The sequence below is a fragment of the Paramisgurnus dabryanus genome, chromosome 21 (genome assembly GCF_030506205.2).
Source record: "Paramisgurnus dabryanus chromosome 21, PD_genome_1.1, whole genome shotgun sequence".
Taxonomy (NCBI): Eukaryota; Metazoa; Chordata; class Actinopteri; order Cypriniformes; family Cobitidae; genus Paramisgurnus; species Paramisgurnus dabryanus.
In genome coordinates this window covers 25,148,992-25,166,759 of record NC_133357.1, presented here as the reverse complement: position 1 = coordinate 25,166,759, position 17,768 = coordinate 25,148,992, and the positions used below count along the sequence as shown (strand labels likewise).

General features: G+C 37.6%; 1 protein-coding gene across 4 annotated transcripts; it reads left to right on the top strand.

Moving 5' to 3' along the window:
- Window positions 1-697: 697 nt before the first annotated feature.
- On the top strand, window positions 698-17,223 carry smpd2a (sphingomyelin phosphodiesterase 2a). 4 transcript variants are annotated; one of them, XM_065286385.1, is made up of 11 exons: window positions 698-856; window positions 1,104-1,184; window positions 2,193-2,289; window positions 5,528-5,604; window positions 9,735-9,828; window positions 10,294-10,383; window positions 11,295-11,377; window positions 11,495-11,627; window positions 11,728-11,832; window positions 14,218-14,389; window positions 16,318-17,223. In XM_065286385.1, the coding sequence occupies exons 2-11, from the start codon at window positions 1,135-1,137 to the stop codon at window positions 16,728-16,730; spliced, it is 1,314 nt and encodes a 437-aa protein (XP_065142457.1). In that variant the 5' UTR covers window positions 698-856; window positions 1,104-1,134; the 3' UTR covers window positions 16,731-17,223. The 4 variants fall into 4 exon arrangements, with proteins under 4 accessions (XP_065142457.1, XP_065142459.1, XP_065142461.1 ...); XM_065286387.1 differs by lacking the exon at window positions 1,104-1,184; XM_065286389.1 differs by lacking the exons at window positions 1,104-1,184; window positions 5,528-5,604.
- Window positions 17,224-17,768: the final 545 nt, after the last annotated feature.

Below are 17,768 nucleotides of genomic sequence, written 5' to 3'. Positions count from 1 at the left end.
CTGTGTCCAAACTGTGACTATAACCTATGGATTTTCTAAATTATCTGATGTATTGTTGTATTCATTTATAGAGTTTCACTCTAAAACATAAAAAAATTCAATTGTTTGATAAAATGACATATACTATTATATTATATATTATATTATACCATTATATATAATAGTATATGTATTATTCATTATTATAATAATTTATTAATAATAATGATTATATTATTATTTTATATATTATATATAGAATTATTATATATAAAAATATTATTATAATATGTAAGGAATAACTGACAACAGGGCATTGAATTATTCAAAAATAATGCACACCCAAGGTGGTAATGCGACACGACGTAAAGCAGAGTGTGCATTATTTTCTAATGGTTTAAAGTACCGGAGTCAATTATTCAGCTTATACCAAGGTTACCACAGATATTTTACAGGTCAGTTGTGCGTTTATCAAAAAATAATGCATACCTGTGGAACATTTTTGAACAGCCCCTTCATATAAAATATAAGAATAAAATAAATAAAACCATGGCTAAGAGAAAAAGCTGGTAACTGCAAGTGAAAATCTCCAGGTATAAACGCACCCTCACATTAAACTCTCGGTGAGCAGTGGTCGTGCTTTTAGAACACGGACTACATTACCCAGAATCCTTTCGGGTGTTTACATACAGTATGTCATGCGCATGCGCTGCTCTGTGCTGCGTACTGTAAGATGATACAGTGGAGGTCATTAAACTGGACGATGGCAATCATCGATATGTACAATGAAAAAACACTATCACGCGCTCGCCAATGGAGTTTTTACTGAGCGCTGTGACGCGCGCTGCCCAGCGATTTGAGTGGCAGTCTCATGCAGGTATTTAAATTGCAAATAAATAAATAAAATATGCCGTAACCCGAATACTGTGCATGTATTAGGCAAGTCAATATCTAATTTATAATATAAAAAATGAACACGTCGAGTGTTCGTGTTAAAAAAAGTGTCCATGAGTTGGATCGCTTTGTGGATTAGTTATAAGCCCCGCCCCTTACACGCTCGCGTGTGTGTGTGTGTGTGTGTAGAGGGGCTTTAAAGCGCGCACTCAAATGACTCTCGCTTACAGGCGCTGACTGACTGAAGCCTGCAGCGGCACCATGGCAACCGAGCGGCCCGCCAAACTGCGCGTCTTTTCTCTCAACTGCTGGTGAGCGCAAAGTGATGCGGTTATCTTATGATAGACAATTTCTGGGTTTTTTACTCATACTTACTTTTTGTCAGCGCCTAAAGAAGTGTAGCTTGCTTGTTTAATTATTTATGTATTTTATTTATGAATATTTTATACGTTTTCTGCACACGTTTAAATGTGAGTGCGGTGTAGGTAATTTAAGAGATGTTTTAGTAATAGGTTCATTCGCTGTTTTGCCGTGTCTAAACAGTAAAAACAATACAAAGAGCAATAATATAACCTTTTTTTCATTTCAATTGTTTAATAAATAGACATAAATACACCATCTGTGAGGTTAAAACTCAAAGTTAAAAAATATATATATTATTACAGACGTCCGTGTAATAGAAAATGAATTGGTTTGAAAATATAGTTCACTGTATAATTTTTTTTATTTTATTATGACTTTCCCACAGGTTTAGATGTAAAGTAGGCTACAGTGTTGTATTACATTTATTATTTAATTTTGTACTAATGTATTTTTATTTTGCATGCATTAAGTTCTTTAAACCATATCTGTGCTTTACCATATTTTTGCTTTACCATATTTTTGCTTAGATCTATCAGTGTTTCTGGATAAATTCTAGCTCCTTTGTTCAAGTGTCTGACAGTCGTGTGTGTGTAAAAAAGGTGAAAGCACATGATGTGAGTCCACTGGTCACATGACATGCAGTCTGGGCCTCTGTGCTGCTGATGCCAGCACCATTCCAGAACAACAAGCGAAAATTCTGCAAGTGACACTCACGCAGCTTGTGATTGTACTGCTGAAACAGAAAACGTGGTTTTCAAAACTTCCACTTATTTTGCTTACACAGCGTTTCATTAAAAGTGCACATGCCGTTCATTGAATGGTGTCAGAGGTCAGCTGTGGATGATAATGCAATGTGATATTGTGATGCGACTGAAGTTTTCAGGGTGGGTTAGGGGTCGACCATAAGACAAAAGTGCCAGTGGTTTTGTATTTCTGATCTTTTCTGGTGTTTTCAGGGGAATTCGATTCTTCAGTAAACACTGTTCACCGCGGTATGAGATGATTGGAGAATTACTCGACCGAGAGCGGCATGACATCGTCCTGTTACAGGAAGTGAGTTGCACTGTACATACTCTATTGTTTTGTTCTGTCCTACAGTATAATAAATCTAAATCCAGCAAATCCAAATTTTGCATACTTTATCTAGTGTAGTAACTAAAATAGCAGCACAAAAGGTCATGGGTTCAATCCAGGTGAACACAAAAACCCCATTCACACAGCACTTTGAATCTAGAAAAGTTACATAAAATTGGCAGAGATAAACACAAACACGTCCTGTAAATGTTTTGGGATTGCTCCCGTAAAGGGGACCTTGTAACATTGCCGTAACATTTACGGAAAGCGTTGTGTGTGAACAAAGACAAAAACAATGCCGTAGTGGTTCCCAACCTTTTTCACTTCAAGGGCCCCTGGTTGCCCACGACAAAATTTGAAAGCCCCCCATCCCAATAGAAAAGGGAATGACTAGACAGATGTATATTTGCTACTAAAATGGCCAAAAATCTCGATTTATGCTTGTTATGTCCATTTTTTTATAATTTTAAGTCATCTTGAGGCCCCCTTGGAAATATGCTGGGGCCCGAGCGGGTTGCGTCTAAAAGTTTCACGTTTGGATCGGACACGGCACTGGGCGGGAATTATAATGGCGACATCGGGTCTCGGGTTATTTAAAATGAATGTGTTTTTGGCAAACGGACCAGAGATGATCCAAACCAGAGTTGTATAATAAGAGAGTTACGACACTCACATAGACGTCCGTTGTAAGAATGGAATGCGGAAGTAACAGCGTGTCATGTAGTGACCCATAGTTCCAAACGCAGCACTGAAGCCCATTCATTTCAATGACACCTGCTGGTAAATCGATGAAATTACCGTTTCTCTTTACATTTTCGGACATTTCATGAATATAGTCAACAGTGATATTTTATGAACTCTGCTGTAGGTAATGATTATCGTTAATAATATAACTAGTTAAATTCTTATATTTTAATGAGTTGTGTATAATGTGTGAATAATATAGATTTAATGGTTTAATATTTTATTACTGGTGGCCATCTACTTTAATATATACTTATAATATCTTTTTTATCTATAATGAGTTACACTAGGGGGCAACAGCGAGAAGCTAAATGCCTCATAAGAAAGTCACACTGCTTCACAATGCTGCTATGTGTTTCATTGTGTTTGGTAGGTAATATTAGTAATGTATCCTTGAAAATCATGTATAATTATATTAACATTTAATGTGTACTATAAATATAATTAAATATGAATTTATTGTTTCTGTTATGTTTCACCGTTACAAATAACCGCGTTGGCGATATTTTTTGTGATTTTAATATAGTAAAAGTGCAGGAATTATGTTTTTAGCAGATTGATAGCAATTTATATAGCCATATTTTTGCCACAAAAATAAAAGATAAACTGTGTTGCTGTAGTGGCTATAGACAAGACAACGGCAGTTTTCTTTGGGTCACCATTAACTGTTTATCTTTATTAACTGATTTACTGAATTTCCATCACTCCCTAGTAAAAAAAGTCAATCAATTTACATTACAAGCTAATATTTACCTAAAATAGCTGAAAACCTATGCAAACAGATTGACAGCACAGCTTGGTTTGGAACTGTAGAACGTTACATGAATCACGTGACCGCGCGGCGGCGAGATCAAAGCGTGTCGTTACTCTCTCTTTATACGACTCTGATCCAAACTATTTCTCGTGTGTGCGTCAGTGTCCTTTTCACACCTCTCCTTTGTTTACCAAGAGCGCTTGTAGGTAAATTTCATAGACTGTTAAAAAGATTGACGACACCTGTTCGCTCTCTTCCATTGCTGAAAAGTGAAGCCGCCAGTGTCCTGATACGGCACAGACATCTTGGGTCTTGAGTCTGCGTAGTAGCGATTTTGGGACCAGTCCTGCGCAGTAGTAAGCAGAAAGTAAATCTGCTAAATCAAGGCCCCGCCCTCGCTCTCGCAGAATGCACATATCACACCTGTCAATCATGACGTGACACCACCGTTTTTATAGCATTAAATAATGAACTAAAAACAAACTTATTTTAAAAACAAACACTTGAATTTACATTAGCGTGATAAAAACTACAGGAAATGACAGAAACCTGCTTCGGGAAAAAGATAATTGAAGTTTAATTAAATTGTTTATTGGTCTCAAGTCCCATTGAATAACATGGGGGGATCGAGACGTTTTGGATGAACTTTTCAGGGCTTGTGTTAACATTCGGGTAAAAAAATGGCACTGGTTGGTGTCGGACTCGGGTCTAATTTTCTCGGATTTGTCTCGGGTCGGGTTTTCTTAAAAAAAAAAATATTTATGCACGTCGGGTTCGGGTAAAAAGTGATTCAGTTCATTTCGGGTTGGGTACATTTCTTTGGACCCGAGAAGACCTCTAGCCCCGACCCCCTGGTTGGGAAACACTGCCGCAAGGAGGACGCGCGTGTCATCGCAACAAAAAGTTATGGCTTAGCTCTTTTTTAAACGAGGGATTTTCATGCAGATTAACATTCACGATCAGAAATGTCTGCAAACTGGACTGAAGCAAGGATCAGGGAGCTCGTCACTATCATTCAGCAGCATAAAATATGGTTCAGCTTTTTAAAACAGGGGTTTTGAATTCATATTAACATTAATGAAAAGAAATATCTACAAACTGGATTGAATCAGAGATCAGGGAGATCGTCAAATATCCACTCTGAGATCATTCACAAGCATACTAGAAAAGAGCGTCACACGCTCCTTTATAATCTTATAATGGATAATAATGGATAATAAGAAAACTTAAGACTCTGCGGAGAAAAAAATACTTTAAGCCTACAAAACCTTTGTCTACAGGATCTTTACGGCATGTGAACGCAATGATTCCCGGAAAATCATTGGCAGTATGAATAAACCAAAACTCAAACGATCCCAGACGCACTTTCCATGTATTTTCCATAATATCTGTGTGAAAAGGGCTGATAAAATGTATATCTTGAATGTAATGTAAGTAGGATAAAAGTGTCTGCCTGATGTGAATTTTGAACTAATAAGCCAATGAACTTTCAGTGTGGGTGGAGCCAATCATACACAACAGAAATAGCAACCAAATGACCAAAAAGTGTTCTGTTACTTATTACGTGATGTAGCAAAAATTTCCCTATCACTTTGTGTGTGAACATGGCCAGAAAAGCTTTGCATAATATTCAAATATAAAAAAACATCCTTATGCTTAGCAGTGTGCAAAATAAACTGGAATTGTTTGTAATCTGGGCTTGTTTGATACTTTTTGCAGGTGTGGAGTGAAAAAGATTTTATGTTCTTGAAGAGAAAGCTCTCCAACTCTCATCCATATGCCCACTATTTTAAAAGGTCAGTTTTTAATCAATACAGCACACAGTAGAGGAACTTTGAATGTTGCTTTGTACTTCAAAGTGATTTGGATTTTTAAAGAGACTTTCTAATCCATAATCCAAGTGGCTAGACTCTCTCACACATTCCAGATAAAGGAACTTCAGGTCAAAACAGGCCAATTAAAAAGAAACCCAAAAATTCAAGGGCTGTCAAGCAACAAACACAGCATAGAAGAACTATAAAATAGGCTTTACATCTTGTAAGCTATTTTTGATATCTTCTAAAGCTGTACAATATCTTTCTGTTGCACATGTTAGTACTTAAGCCAATTCAAATGTGGTGTGATGTTCGACAGCCTCTGGTCACTGTATGCTTTTGTAACAGAACATTCGGTTAAATTTGACATAATGTTTATTTTTTTGGGGAACTTTTCCTTTAAGGAATTTCTGAAATCTTTACTTGAGACAAAATTGGTTATTATGTGTAGTGCAGTGCATCATTGGCTGCTGTCTAATTCGTATCATTATAAGAAAAAAATACAGATCTTAAAGGTCCACTGTGTAGATTTTAGCCGCATCCAACGGCTCAGTCCACGGCTCACCCTCCCTTTCGAAATGCATAGAGAAGCTACGGTAGCCATCACATGACAAACATCCCAGCTAGCATGTATAATTGTCCAGAGCTCGGCTGCCCCGCGACACCTGCGGCTCAGACTCGGCACGGCGTGTGTTAACCTGGTCGATTGTGACCCGCAGCGTGATCTGGCACATGCATTTTTGTTATGGCTGTAAGCTCTGGGTCGATTCGTGTTCACCGTAAGTAACCCAATTCTGGCTGTATGATCTGGACCACTTCTGGAAATGACTCGGCTTATGTTAAATCAAGGATGGTTTTAATGGAGGCCAAAGATGTAGGTGACTTTTTTCTTCAACACAAATGTGGATTTTTAACTCCAGCCGTTTTAGTCCAAACCGAACTATATTTAACTATAATTTCCCCCCCCCAATACAGCGCCTCCTTCTTCTTTTGAGTTTTTTCATAGTTGCATACTGCCACCTACTGTATCGGGTGCACGGCTTGAGGGCTATACAGGGCCACCGAAACATTAGGTGGCGGTATGCCCCTCGAAGTTGCTTCGCAACTCGGCATTAAAATAAGAAGGTGCTGTGCATGGGCTCACTTGACTAGGCATACTACTGTATTTGAGGTAAAAATATATAAATACTGTTTGGTTTCTCGCACAAAAGAAAATCTATGGTAGCAGAAAGTTTTCTGTGATGGTTGGGGTTAGGGTTTGGGTTAGGGGAATTACTGTAGATAAAACCAGCTCATACTAAGGCAATAAAAACAATACACTTCATTTTTTAAGGTCTTTATACACCACTGATGATATAGTTATGTAGATTATTTTGCATTTCTGTCAAGAGATCCTCCTAAAAGTTACACAATGCACCTTTAAGGGACCCACTTTTGGGTCTGTTTAGTCCAGTTAATGGCTAGCAATGACAACGATTTCGATGATATTTTGGTAATGTAATGATATATGTTTAACAATATATTTGTATTTAAAATATTGTGGTGGATTGTGAGATAGATTATAGGTTGTTAAAATGGGTCACGAAAGTTTGGGAAACCCTGTCTTAAAGCACGGCATCATTAAAGCTGAATTTCCAAGCAGCAGTACTATCTACAGTCAAAAAATATAAACTAGTGTTAGATGCTCACCAAAGCATGGAGGATTGTTATGAGGTGTGAAGGACGAACCCAAATGCAGACAGATATAACTCAAAATAGGACTTTTAATAATGTACAAAACAGAAAACAAAACCCACGAGGGGGCAAAACAATATAAACAGGAAGACTTAAGAACACTAAACTAGACAGGACTAAACTGTGACACTAAACTGGATACACTTCAATCAACTAGACAAAACACTTGATATATAAACACTAGACTTGACTTGACTTGACTTGACTTGACTTGACTTGACTTGACTTGACTTGACTTGACTTGACTTGACTTGACTTGACTTTCAAACAGAGTACTCACAGGTATTTGGAACACAATGCACAAGCACAGGACAACAAACACAAGGATCTAAAATAGAGGACAACTAATGAGGGCAACAGGTGACAGGAGTTAAACAATGAAGTTGAGGATAACGAGGGAGCGGGGTAAAAGGGCAAGACACAGGGAACACGTGGTCTAGTAAACCAATACTGAGACCACGTGAACCCACACAAAACATGGGTCTGTCATGATTCTGCCACAAGACTAGATTAAACAAAGGACAAGATGGCAGAACCATGACAGAGGATATCACAAAACAGCTTTTATATTAGTTGTAATGATTATTTAATGCAAAGTGTCTGTACAAATCCATAACCTGTTTACCACTTTTTGATCCTCAGGCATGTATAATGCTTTTGATTGCAGTTTATTGAGGAGGGTTTTCATTTTTTTTTAAAGAATCAGGTTTATTATTTTGCCTGATGGACAATAAATTGTTACCCTGCCTTTGAAAACTTAAAGGGGTCCTGTGCCTCTTTGCCCACTGTCTCGGGGGTTTCTTCAGTTCTCCTTCCCCCGCTCCCTGAGACCGAGAGGTCGCCTCGGCCCCGCTGGACCAGCGGCCTTGCTTCGGGTCTCCACATCGACATCACCAGGCTTCGGTCACCCCTCTAGTTCCGCCCCTGGTCAGTCGTCGCCCCGCCCTCACCTTCGGGTTTTCCTCATTCCCCATTGTGTCTCTCACTCCACCCTTCCAGCTCGTTGGGCTCCTCCTTCCCATAGACGTCACCTTGGGACTCCCTAGCTCTGGCTCCGCCGCGTGGCTCCGGAATCCCTCCTACTGTACGTCTGGGTCGGGAGACCCACCAGCCCGCCCCGTCCCTCCGGATCCTCGGCTCCCCCCGGGTTCTCTGCTCGCGTGGCCCCGCCCTGGATCCTACCCTGTAGTGTCAATGCCATCATCTGTCCCCAGGGTGGGACTAGGACTTCCATCACCCTGGTGCCCTCCGCCAGCATCTCCACCCTGGGGCTTCGTCTTGTCTGGTCTCTGGGCCTTACTCCAGACCATTTCCCTCACCTTTCACCTTTTTTTGGTTGTTGCTCCCTCCCTCCTGCCTTTATTTCGTTTCATCTACGGCGCAAGGTCGCGCCTACCGCGAGGGGGTGTACTGTCAGGGTTTTGGTTCTATTTAGTTTGTTTTCATCATTGTTTATCATTACTCTTTGTGTTACCTTTTATTAGTCACACCTGTGTTTAGTTAATCACTCATCATTAGTTACAGCTGTTTGTCATTATCATTTACCCTTTACAGTCTGCCATAATGTGCCTGTCCATTGTCTGATCTCATCTGTATGTTTCCTTGTCATCGTGTATGTTTTGTGAATAAAGTCCTGTAAGTTTTATAATCCTGCCTGTTGTCATCGTTTATGTTAGAAAAACTGTGACAGCCATTTGGGGTGTGTCCTTTTAAATGCAAATGAGTTGATCTCTGCACTAAATGGCAGTGATCCCCTATAACAAGATCCCCTTCTGACATCACAAGGGGAGCAAAATTTCAATAACCTATTTTTTTCACATGCTTGAGAGAATTAAGAGAGAATGGTTAACAAAAACTAAGTTAATGGGTTGTTCTTTTCACATTTTCTTGGTTGATACAAGCAATGAGGACCCAATTATTGCACTTAAACATGAAAAAAGTCAGATTCTTATAATATGTCCCCTTTGAAGAAAAGAACATTCTGTGAAAATAAAATGTTGATATCTTTAATATTGACTGAGTAATGTCATGAAAAAGATTGAAATCAATGTGAAATCAAACTTTTGATGCACCAAATCTCATCATTAAGATTATGAGACTTTAACCTGAGTTTCACAGACAGGGTCACAAAGGTGAAAAAATATCATATGCCCACACTGAAGGAAGACTTTTTTTCTCTCATAAAATTCAAATGCATGTCCAGTTTTCTATTGTTACCATATAATTACTTCAGATAAAAGTCACACTAAAGGCTTTAGACCGAATGAGAGCAGCTTTGTTTTTTTTTGTCCTGATGTGTTCACAGAAGAAAGCACAGCGAGAGATGTGTTTTCTGTTTGTATTACTTACCTTCATATATCTGATATCTGTTTTTACAGTGGAGTTATTGGCAGTGGTCTTGCTGTGTTCTCCAAACACAAAATCCAAGATGCCTTCATCTACCAGTACTCCCTCAATGGGTATCCATACATGGTGAGATATTCACTATATGTATAAATCATTTCTATGTGTATATTATATGTGTGTGTGTGTGTGTGTGTGATTTATTTATGAGACAAATATGTTTCATGTTTTTGTATCACTTTATTTCCAACATAAACATGTAACACAAATAAATATTTTATGTCCATGTATTTCTTAAGTAGATATGTAAGCAAAATAATGTATTTGTACTGTATACGAATTACTAAGTGTGAATGGATGGCTTTTGAGGTTGTGCGAAAAGTCATGGCCAAATATTAAAGTGTATTTCTGTCATGCTTTTATGCATGTCCTAAGCTTTTAATGGAGTGTAAATGACACTAAATCTAATGTTACTACATCTAGTATGGTAATCTGATGAGTGTTTTCACAGTGATTCATACAACAACCCCCTGGCCCAAATTAACTATCTGACATGTTTTCTATGTTTGTCTTTTACATGTGTGCTCATTTTAGCTTCGCCATGGGGACTGGTTCGGGGGTAAAGCAGTCGGATTGGTCATTATAGACGTGTTTGGGATGAAGGCACACGTCTATGTTACACATGTAAGTGACACATAAAATAATTCAGCAGAGCAAATGTACATTTATTGTTTTGCTCAGTCAAGAAGGTAATTTATTAATAATATTATGATATCAGGGTTTCCCACAGAAAATGTGTTAGTTAAGGTGGAAGGGTTGTGCGGGTGAGCGGGGCCGGGGGCATGGCAATCAAAGGGGCAATATTTTTATTTAAAACACTCAAATAAAAGTCAATTTTGAAGAAACCATGACAGAAAAAGAACACATACTAGATTATTAATGAATTAATAGTTTTATCAACTGGCTAGTTATGCTCCAGACAGTGACGTACCATGTCTTTCTCATTTCGGCCATGTGGCGCGCGTGCCCGCTCATGGTGTGAAGCATGTCCACGCTATTCTCCGAGATGCACTTGACGGCCTTTTGTGCAGCCAAATTTTTTTTGGAAACACTAGTTAAGGTGGTAGGGTTTCCCAGCTTAGGTGGGCAGCCCAAACTGAAAAGTGCTGCGGGAAACCCTGGATATATTATTGTTGACTTGCTTAATTGCTAAGACAGGCAAAAATATCAATGTTGCTTATACTCAAAATCACACTAAATTGTATGGACAAAAACCAGACAGCTCAGACCAGACTTTAATTTGGCAGCTGAATTAGTTCTCAGCGACTTAAGATTGGGCTTTTTTAAATTGGGACAGTAAAAACAAAATACTTTAGGGACTGCATAGCAAGGCCATGGCAATCACCCATCCTGGCATGGTGAGATTTGCATAGGTGAGACCCAGTGATGTTTTCTTCTTAAAACACTGTAAATCAGTTAAGTGTATAAAGTGGCACTCTAGTCTTGCTACGTGGACATGAATAACTCTTTTTTTTTTGGGTCCAATCAGGTTTATTTGTGCGTATGATGTAATTGGATACTGTTTTTTTTCTCAGTTGCATGCAGAGTATTCAAGGGCTCGGGATGAATACTTGCCCCACAGAATTGTACAGTCGTGGGAACTAGTGCAGTTTGTGCGGTAAGAGACAAAGTGTTTATTGTTGGTTGACATGTAAATGTCAGAGAGATAAAGTGTGTAGTACAGAGAGGATCAGAGGTGTTATAAACATTTAGTATTGTAAATCTCTGTCATTAGCCACACATCTTGTGGAGCAGACGTGGTGATTTTGGGAGGGGATTTGAACATGCACCCTCAAGACCTTGGAAACCGTCTCCTCAGAGCTCACACTGGACTCAGAGACTGCTATACCGAGACAGACACATTTGACGTCAGTTCGCTTTGTTTAGTTTTAATACAAATCCGGTTTGTACAATTTGTTGTATGTCTTAAAGAGTATAAATATTGTAATGTTTTTTTTTTTTCGGTAGGGGTGTGAAAATGGCCACACACTCATAGCAGATAACCAATTTACAAAGAAGCAAGATCTTGTTCCTTTTGAGAAAGGCATCAGGATCGACTACATTCTCATAAAGGTAAAACAAAACTACTACTTACTACTTAAAACAACTGATGATAATACAAGAGTAATTACAAACCCAGAATGACTTTGTGGTCACATTTTATTTAGGTCCCGTGTAATTATACATGTACGTTGACGCACTTGACCATGCGTCAATATGTTACGCGGAGGGTATACCTTTCGCGTCATTTTTTGACGAACTGGGGACTTCAATACTATTACGTCCGTTGCATTCTCTTTCCTATTTTCTTACCATTTTCGCGTCGGTTTAGGGTTAGATTTACATAATGACATCCCTACCCAAACCTAACTCTAACCCCAACGCCAGGTGACAACTGTGTCTAACCCCAACGCCAGGTGACAACTGTTTAAACTGTTTAATTTCGCGTACACTGTTTAATATGCGTAATCTAACCCTAAACCGACGCGAAAATGGTAAGAAAATAGGAAAGAGAATGCAACGGACGTAATAGTATTGAAGTCCCCAGTTCGTCAAAAAATGACGCGAAAGGTATACCCTCCGCGTAACATATTGACGCATGGTCAAGTGCGTCAAATATTGACGCCATGGGCATGAGGATGTGTAGCAAAATGATAAACAACATGTGATTAATATAGGGTTCGGGTTAGGAGAATGAAGGCCTTAAAAGACTGGCTCAGGCACAGGCATACTTTTAAAAATTTCACCTCGGGGCGAAAAACAGGGACAGTAAAATATACTATAAAACAGTGTATAAAAAGTTTTTTTTAGAGGTTATTCTCTAAATGAAATTTTAGAACAGCAATAAATAGTTTTTTTTTTTTTAGGACATTTTTTGGGGGTAAGGGTTGGTAAAGGATGGTGTTTATTTCAGTGTTCGGGTTAGGGATAAAAGATAGTTGGGATTTCAAGGGTTCTACAAGTTGGGGTTAGAGGAAGGAAAGTTGGCGGGTTAAATGATTACTCCACTTTCATAAAAAATTCTGATAATTTACTCACCCCCAAGATATTTATATCTTTATTCTTTTTTTTGTTCAGTCGCAAAGAAATTACGTTTTTTAGGAAAACAATTCAGGATTTTTCTCGATATAGCAGGGGTCTTCAACTACTCTTCTTCAAGGGTGTGTAACTGATAAGTCTTCGATAAGAGTAACTGATAAAGTTAAGCAAAAAAGGATTAATAATTTTTACCTTGCACACAGTGTTTTGATTCAAACACACTGAAATACATCACTTCCTGTCAGCGTGTCACGTGGTTTAGTCGCACAAGTTTATTTTTTTATGCATCCGAAGCTCAAATTGGATCCGTTAATTACGCACCCACAGATGGTTGGCATCCCACGCAGCTTATTTTTGAGTCTATTTCGGTTTTTTAGCCATCATTTGTCATGTAAGATAAGATCCACCTCAGCCGGTCTCCTCTCCATCCCCAAGTCCAAGCTCTGCAGTTTTGGGGACCGAGCTTTCTCGAGGGCAGCTCCAAGGCTCTGGAACTCCCTTCCCCTTGTGATCCGCACCTCTGAGTCCCTTACCATCTTCCAGTCTCGCCTCAAGACCCATCTCTTCGCCTCTGCCTATCCATAGCCTCCCCCCCCATTTTTTTTCTCCTATCTGCCTTGTAAAGCGACTTTGAGTTCGATAAAAGCGCTATAAAAATCCAATTTATTATTATTATTATTATTATGTAAAGTAAAAATGTAAAAGTAACCACGCTGATTTTAAATCAGATGACCGGCGGGGCAGATAAAGATGATTGGAGGGCCGCATTTGGCCTGCGTTATAGTGAACTTTAGTGGCCCTCAACGGTTTACAGTTTCAATGCAGCTAAAAATTGCAATTTTACCATAGCTTGATAGGTCTCTAAATTATCCCAACTGAGGCATAAGTGTCTTATCTATCGAAATGATAATCATTTTCACCAAAAAAAGTACTTTTAAACCACAACTTTTCGTGAGGCGCCAGCCAGCGTGACCTTACGTATTACGTACGGTTAGTGCATTTTATTGCACAACAGCTATTCAGTATTTAGGCTAAACCAAGGAAATCCCTCACTTCTTAACCTGCAGACAACAGCAGATATCGATCTCTTGCCCGCCAGCAGGGCATTTCCATAAGTGCAATAAAATGTATAAGTTGACCAAGGGCCGTCTAACTCTAAAAATGTTGTAAAGGTGATTAGCAAATTAAATCTGGTTTTGCATTTAGTGTCATAAGTGAAAAGCTATTTGCGAATAGATTAATCTTTTTGATAATGGCTGAGAATGGAGTACTTCGCAAATCATTGAAAACTTTAGTGTATTATATAACATTTGTTACAATCTATACAACTGTTCAAGTACATGACAACAGTGTGTAACTACATTTATTATTTGTAAAAACATGCAAACCTCAACAATAGTGTTTGACTTATTTTTGCAGGACTCGAAGACAGTGAGCATGAAATGTGAGTCCCTTTCCACCACCAAAGGTTCAGTGGCTCATAAACCCTTTCCATATTCTGACCATGAGGCTTTGACAGCTGAACTGGCCCTGCTACAGTCTGAAGAGAGCAAACAGCAGGGACAGAGGAACATCAGGGACTCAGATACTGGTACAGTATTACTGCAGAGTCTTTAGATTTACACGGATGGATGCTTTGTAAAAGGAATAGTTCACCCATATGTGAAAATTCTCTCATAATCGCGCAAGATGTATATATCTGTCTTCAGATGAGCACAATGTATTTGTTAAAGTTCCAGAAAGCACATAGTGTATATCTATCATAAAAGCAATCATAAAAGTGTATCACATAGTGTATATCGGAAACTTAGGGTACAGCCCCAGTGACAGAAAAGGTACAGTTTTGTACCTTTATTTCTGACAGTGTAAAGTTTTAGCTTAAAATAACATATAGATCATTTATTATAACATGTTAAAATTGCCACTTTGTAGGTGTGTCATTTTACATGCAAATGAGCTGATCTCTTCACTAAATGGCAGTGCCGTGGTTGGATAGTGCAGATTAAGGGGAGGTATTATCCCCTTCTGACATCACAAAAATGAGTCAAATTGTAATCTATTTTTTCACATGCTTGCAGAGAATGGTTTACCAAATCTGAGCTACTGGGTTGATCTTTATCACATAAACTAGTTTGATAGAAGCAATGGGGACCCAATTATAGCACTTAAACATAAAAAGTCAGATTTTCATGATATGTCCCCCTTTAAAACATGAATTCCGTATGGCAAAAAAATATATTCTTAAATATATTTTTAAATACATTTAAAAAAATAAAAAAAAATGCCAAAATATATTTTTACAAAAGAAATGTTTTGAATATGTTTTTACCAATATATTTTTGTGCAATTTTTTGTATATTTTGAAATATATTTTAAAAATAAATATATATTAAAAACATATAAAATATATATGTAGCCCTTCATATATTTCAAACCAAGGAAATATATTCACGTCACATTGGAAGAAAACCTTTATTTTTATGTTACAAAACTTAAAAATACCAAGTTTGAATAGGTTAAAATTAAATATTTTTTAACTTAAAAATATACTTTATAAAATTAACTTGTATTTAGCATATATTTAAAATATATTTTGGCCAAGAATAAATTTCTTGCCATATGGGTTGTAAAATTAGAAATGTATTTGCTTGCCCTTGAAATACATTTTGAAAAATATGTTGATATAAAGGTTAGAACTAAGTATAATTTTTAATTGAAAAATACATTTAATTAGGCTTTACATTCTACAAAATGTATTGAGCATATATTTAAAACACATTTTTGGAAGGTATTTTTGCTGTATGGGATTTCTCTGGATTTACAAATCCTTGGGAACTTTTGGGATAATGTAAGTACACAACTCCATAAAATACAACCGAATGTTTAAGTGATTTTTTGGATATTTCATTACAAAAATCTTTATATAGCTTTAATGTAAAATTATTTATCTGTTGTTACCTTAAGAAAGGAAGTCAAATACATTTGGAAAGGCATGCGGTTAAGTAAGCGATTTTTTTATTTTATTTCTGGGTAAACTATTCCTTTACTGTTGTAGCCTTGTTTGTTTAAAATAGTACACAGACTAAAAAAAGAACAGTGTTACCAAAGCAAGGTTTTGTGCATGTCTAAATGTCAACTGAGTGAAAGTGTGTTAGAAAATGTAGGTTTTTACTGCAGGAAGTATGAAGAAATTGTATAAAAACAGTTGGTAGTGTTTAAAAGGAATGCAAGAATACTGGATTACTGAACAACTCAAACAAACGATATGTAATTATTATTTCAAGAGTTATGCACTGAACTGTCATTTTCGCAAGTTTCGAGAGCAGTTTGAGTGATATAAGTACAGTCTACCTGTAAAACCACATATCTATCTATCAACCTACATATCTCTACACGTGACCCTGCCTGTAAAACCAAGCTTGAATCTTCTTTTGTGATTTCTGTTTCTCATCCTACATAATGCAAAAAACATCCTGTTCATATAAATGTATGTTGATTTATTGTCCTGACCTCTCACAGGAGTATCAGAGCAGATAAATGCAGTCACAGAAGCATGTGCGGTGGTTACAGAAGGCTTGTGTTGCACAGAAACCCTGCAGGCCAAAGCCTTGAATCTGACGGGTGGAGCGCTTCTGTTTCTTCTGCTGTCTCTGGCCATGGCTCTCCTGCCCTGCTTATGTGCGGGCAACCTTTTCTCTCTCACCACCACAGGGTTATTGGTGGCCGTGTGCTCGATTGCCCTGCTGTCCGGAGCGTCGCTTTACCTTTTCTTCACAACGCACATCAAAATCCTGAAAGAGACCGAAGACCAGATGAAACTGACCTCAGATTACCTCCAGAGCAAACTGGCTGGGTGCAGAGTGGCTGGGTCTTCGTCTTCTGATGGCTCTCCAGAGCTTCATCCATTGAGTCCATTTAAATGGGAGGAGTGAGTTAACAGTAAAACTCCGGTCCTGGATCAAGTGACTGTACCTCAGTGTTAAATATAGCTAATAGGATATTACTTGAAATGCTGACCCTGGATCAGTGCTGTGAGGCTATACCTACCTCAACACGATGGAAGTGGAGGAGCTTTTTTAGTTTGAAAAATCTGAAAGATTATCGAAAATTATCGAATCTGCATATTTTCTCCAACCTATAATATCATGCAATATATAAAACCCAATGGCTGTGTTATGAATGAGAGTGTGCTCACTCATATTTTAGTGCTGTACATTTCTGCAAATTTTTTAGTTTTGTTTAATTTACATAAGTAGTACCATAATATAAGCATTTTAAACATTGTTTTTCTTCATTTTGAAATGTTTAAAAGTTCCTTGCCATTCCACAAGGTAGCGCTCTTATTACTGATCAACTCATTCTTGCAGTACACTTGAATAGTAGCAGTAAAGCCCTTACTGTTTTTTTTTTTTTTGTTTTGTTTTTTTACAAATGAACCATGCTTAATGTAGTAAAACCATGGTTAGCACAAAATGACCATGGTTTTGAATAACAATGGTTTTCAAAAACCTTAGTTAAACCATGGTTACTGTAGTAAAACCATACTTTTGCTAATAGTAATCAATACACCAAAAAACATGTATTTTTTTTGTAAGGGTGCACACAGTATTTACACATACAGTATGTTTTCCCACTGGATGGATTTAATAGCAAAGGTTAAAAAAAATGATAATTACATTATTACATTTATTCATATATTTGTCTACTTGAAAACTTCTCAAAGGATTGATTATTAAAAATAAAATAAAAATAAGTACAAAACTATTTGGCTATTGTTTTCTTTGAGAAACATTTTTCTGGTGATGTAAAGTGTCTGGTTCCTGACGCAGAACAGCAAACAAATGAACAGCAACCTATTTTTAACCTTTAGTGTCTGCTTCCAATGAATTTACACATTGATTCCAAGGAAGAGTCAAACATTTATTATGTTTTCTTTTAACATTCCAGAGTTCAATGTATGTCATATAAAA

What these genes read in the sequence shown, in the direction of transcription:
- smpd2a (XM_065286385.1), top strand. Translation starts at nt 1,135, where the DNA reads ATGGCAACCGAGCGGCCCGCCAAACTGCGCGTCTTTTCTCTCAACTGC. An exon ending in ACATCGTCCTGTTACAGGAA is followed by an intron (nt 2,290 to 5,527) that starts GTGAGTTGCACT and finishes TACTTTTTGCAG; the next exon opens with GTGTGGAGTGAAAAAGATTT. An exon ending in TATGCCCACTATTTTAAAAG is followed by an intron (nt 5,605 to 9,734) that starts GTCAGTTTTTAA and finishes CTGTTTTTACAG; the next exon opens with TGGAGTTATTGGCAGTGGTC.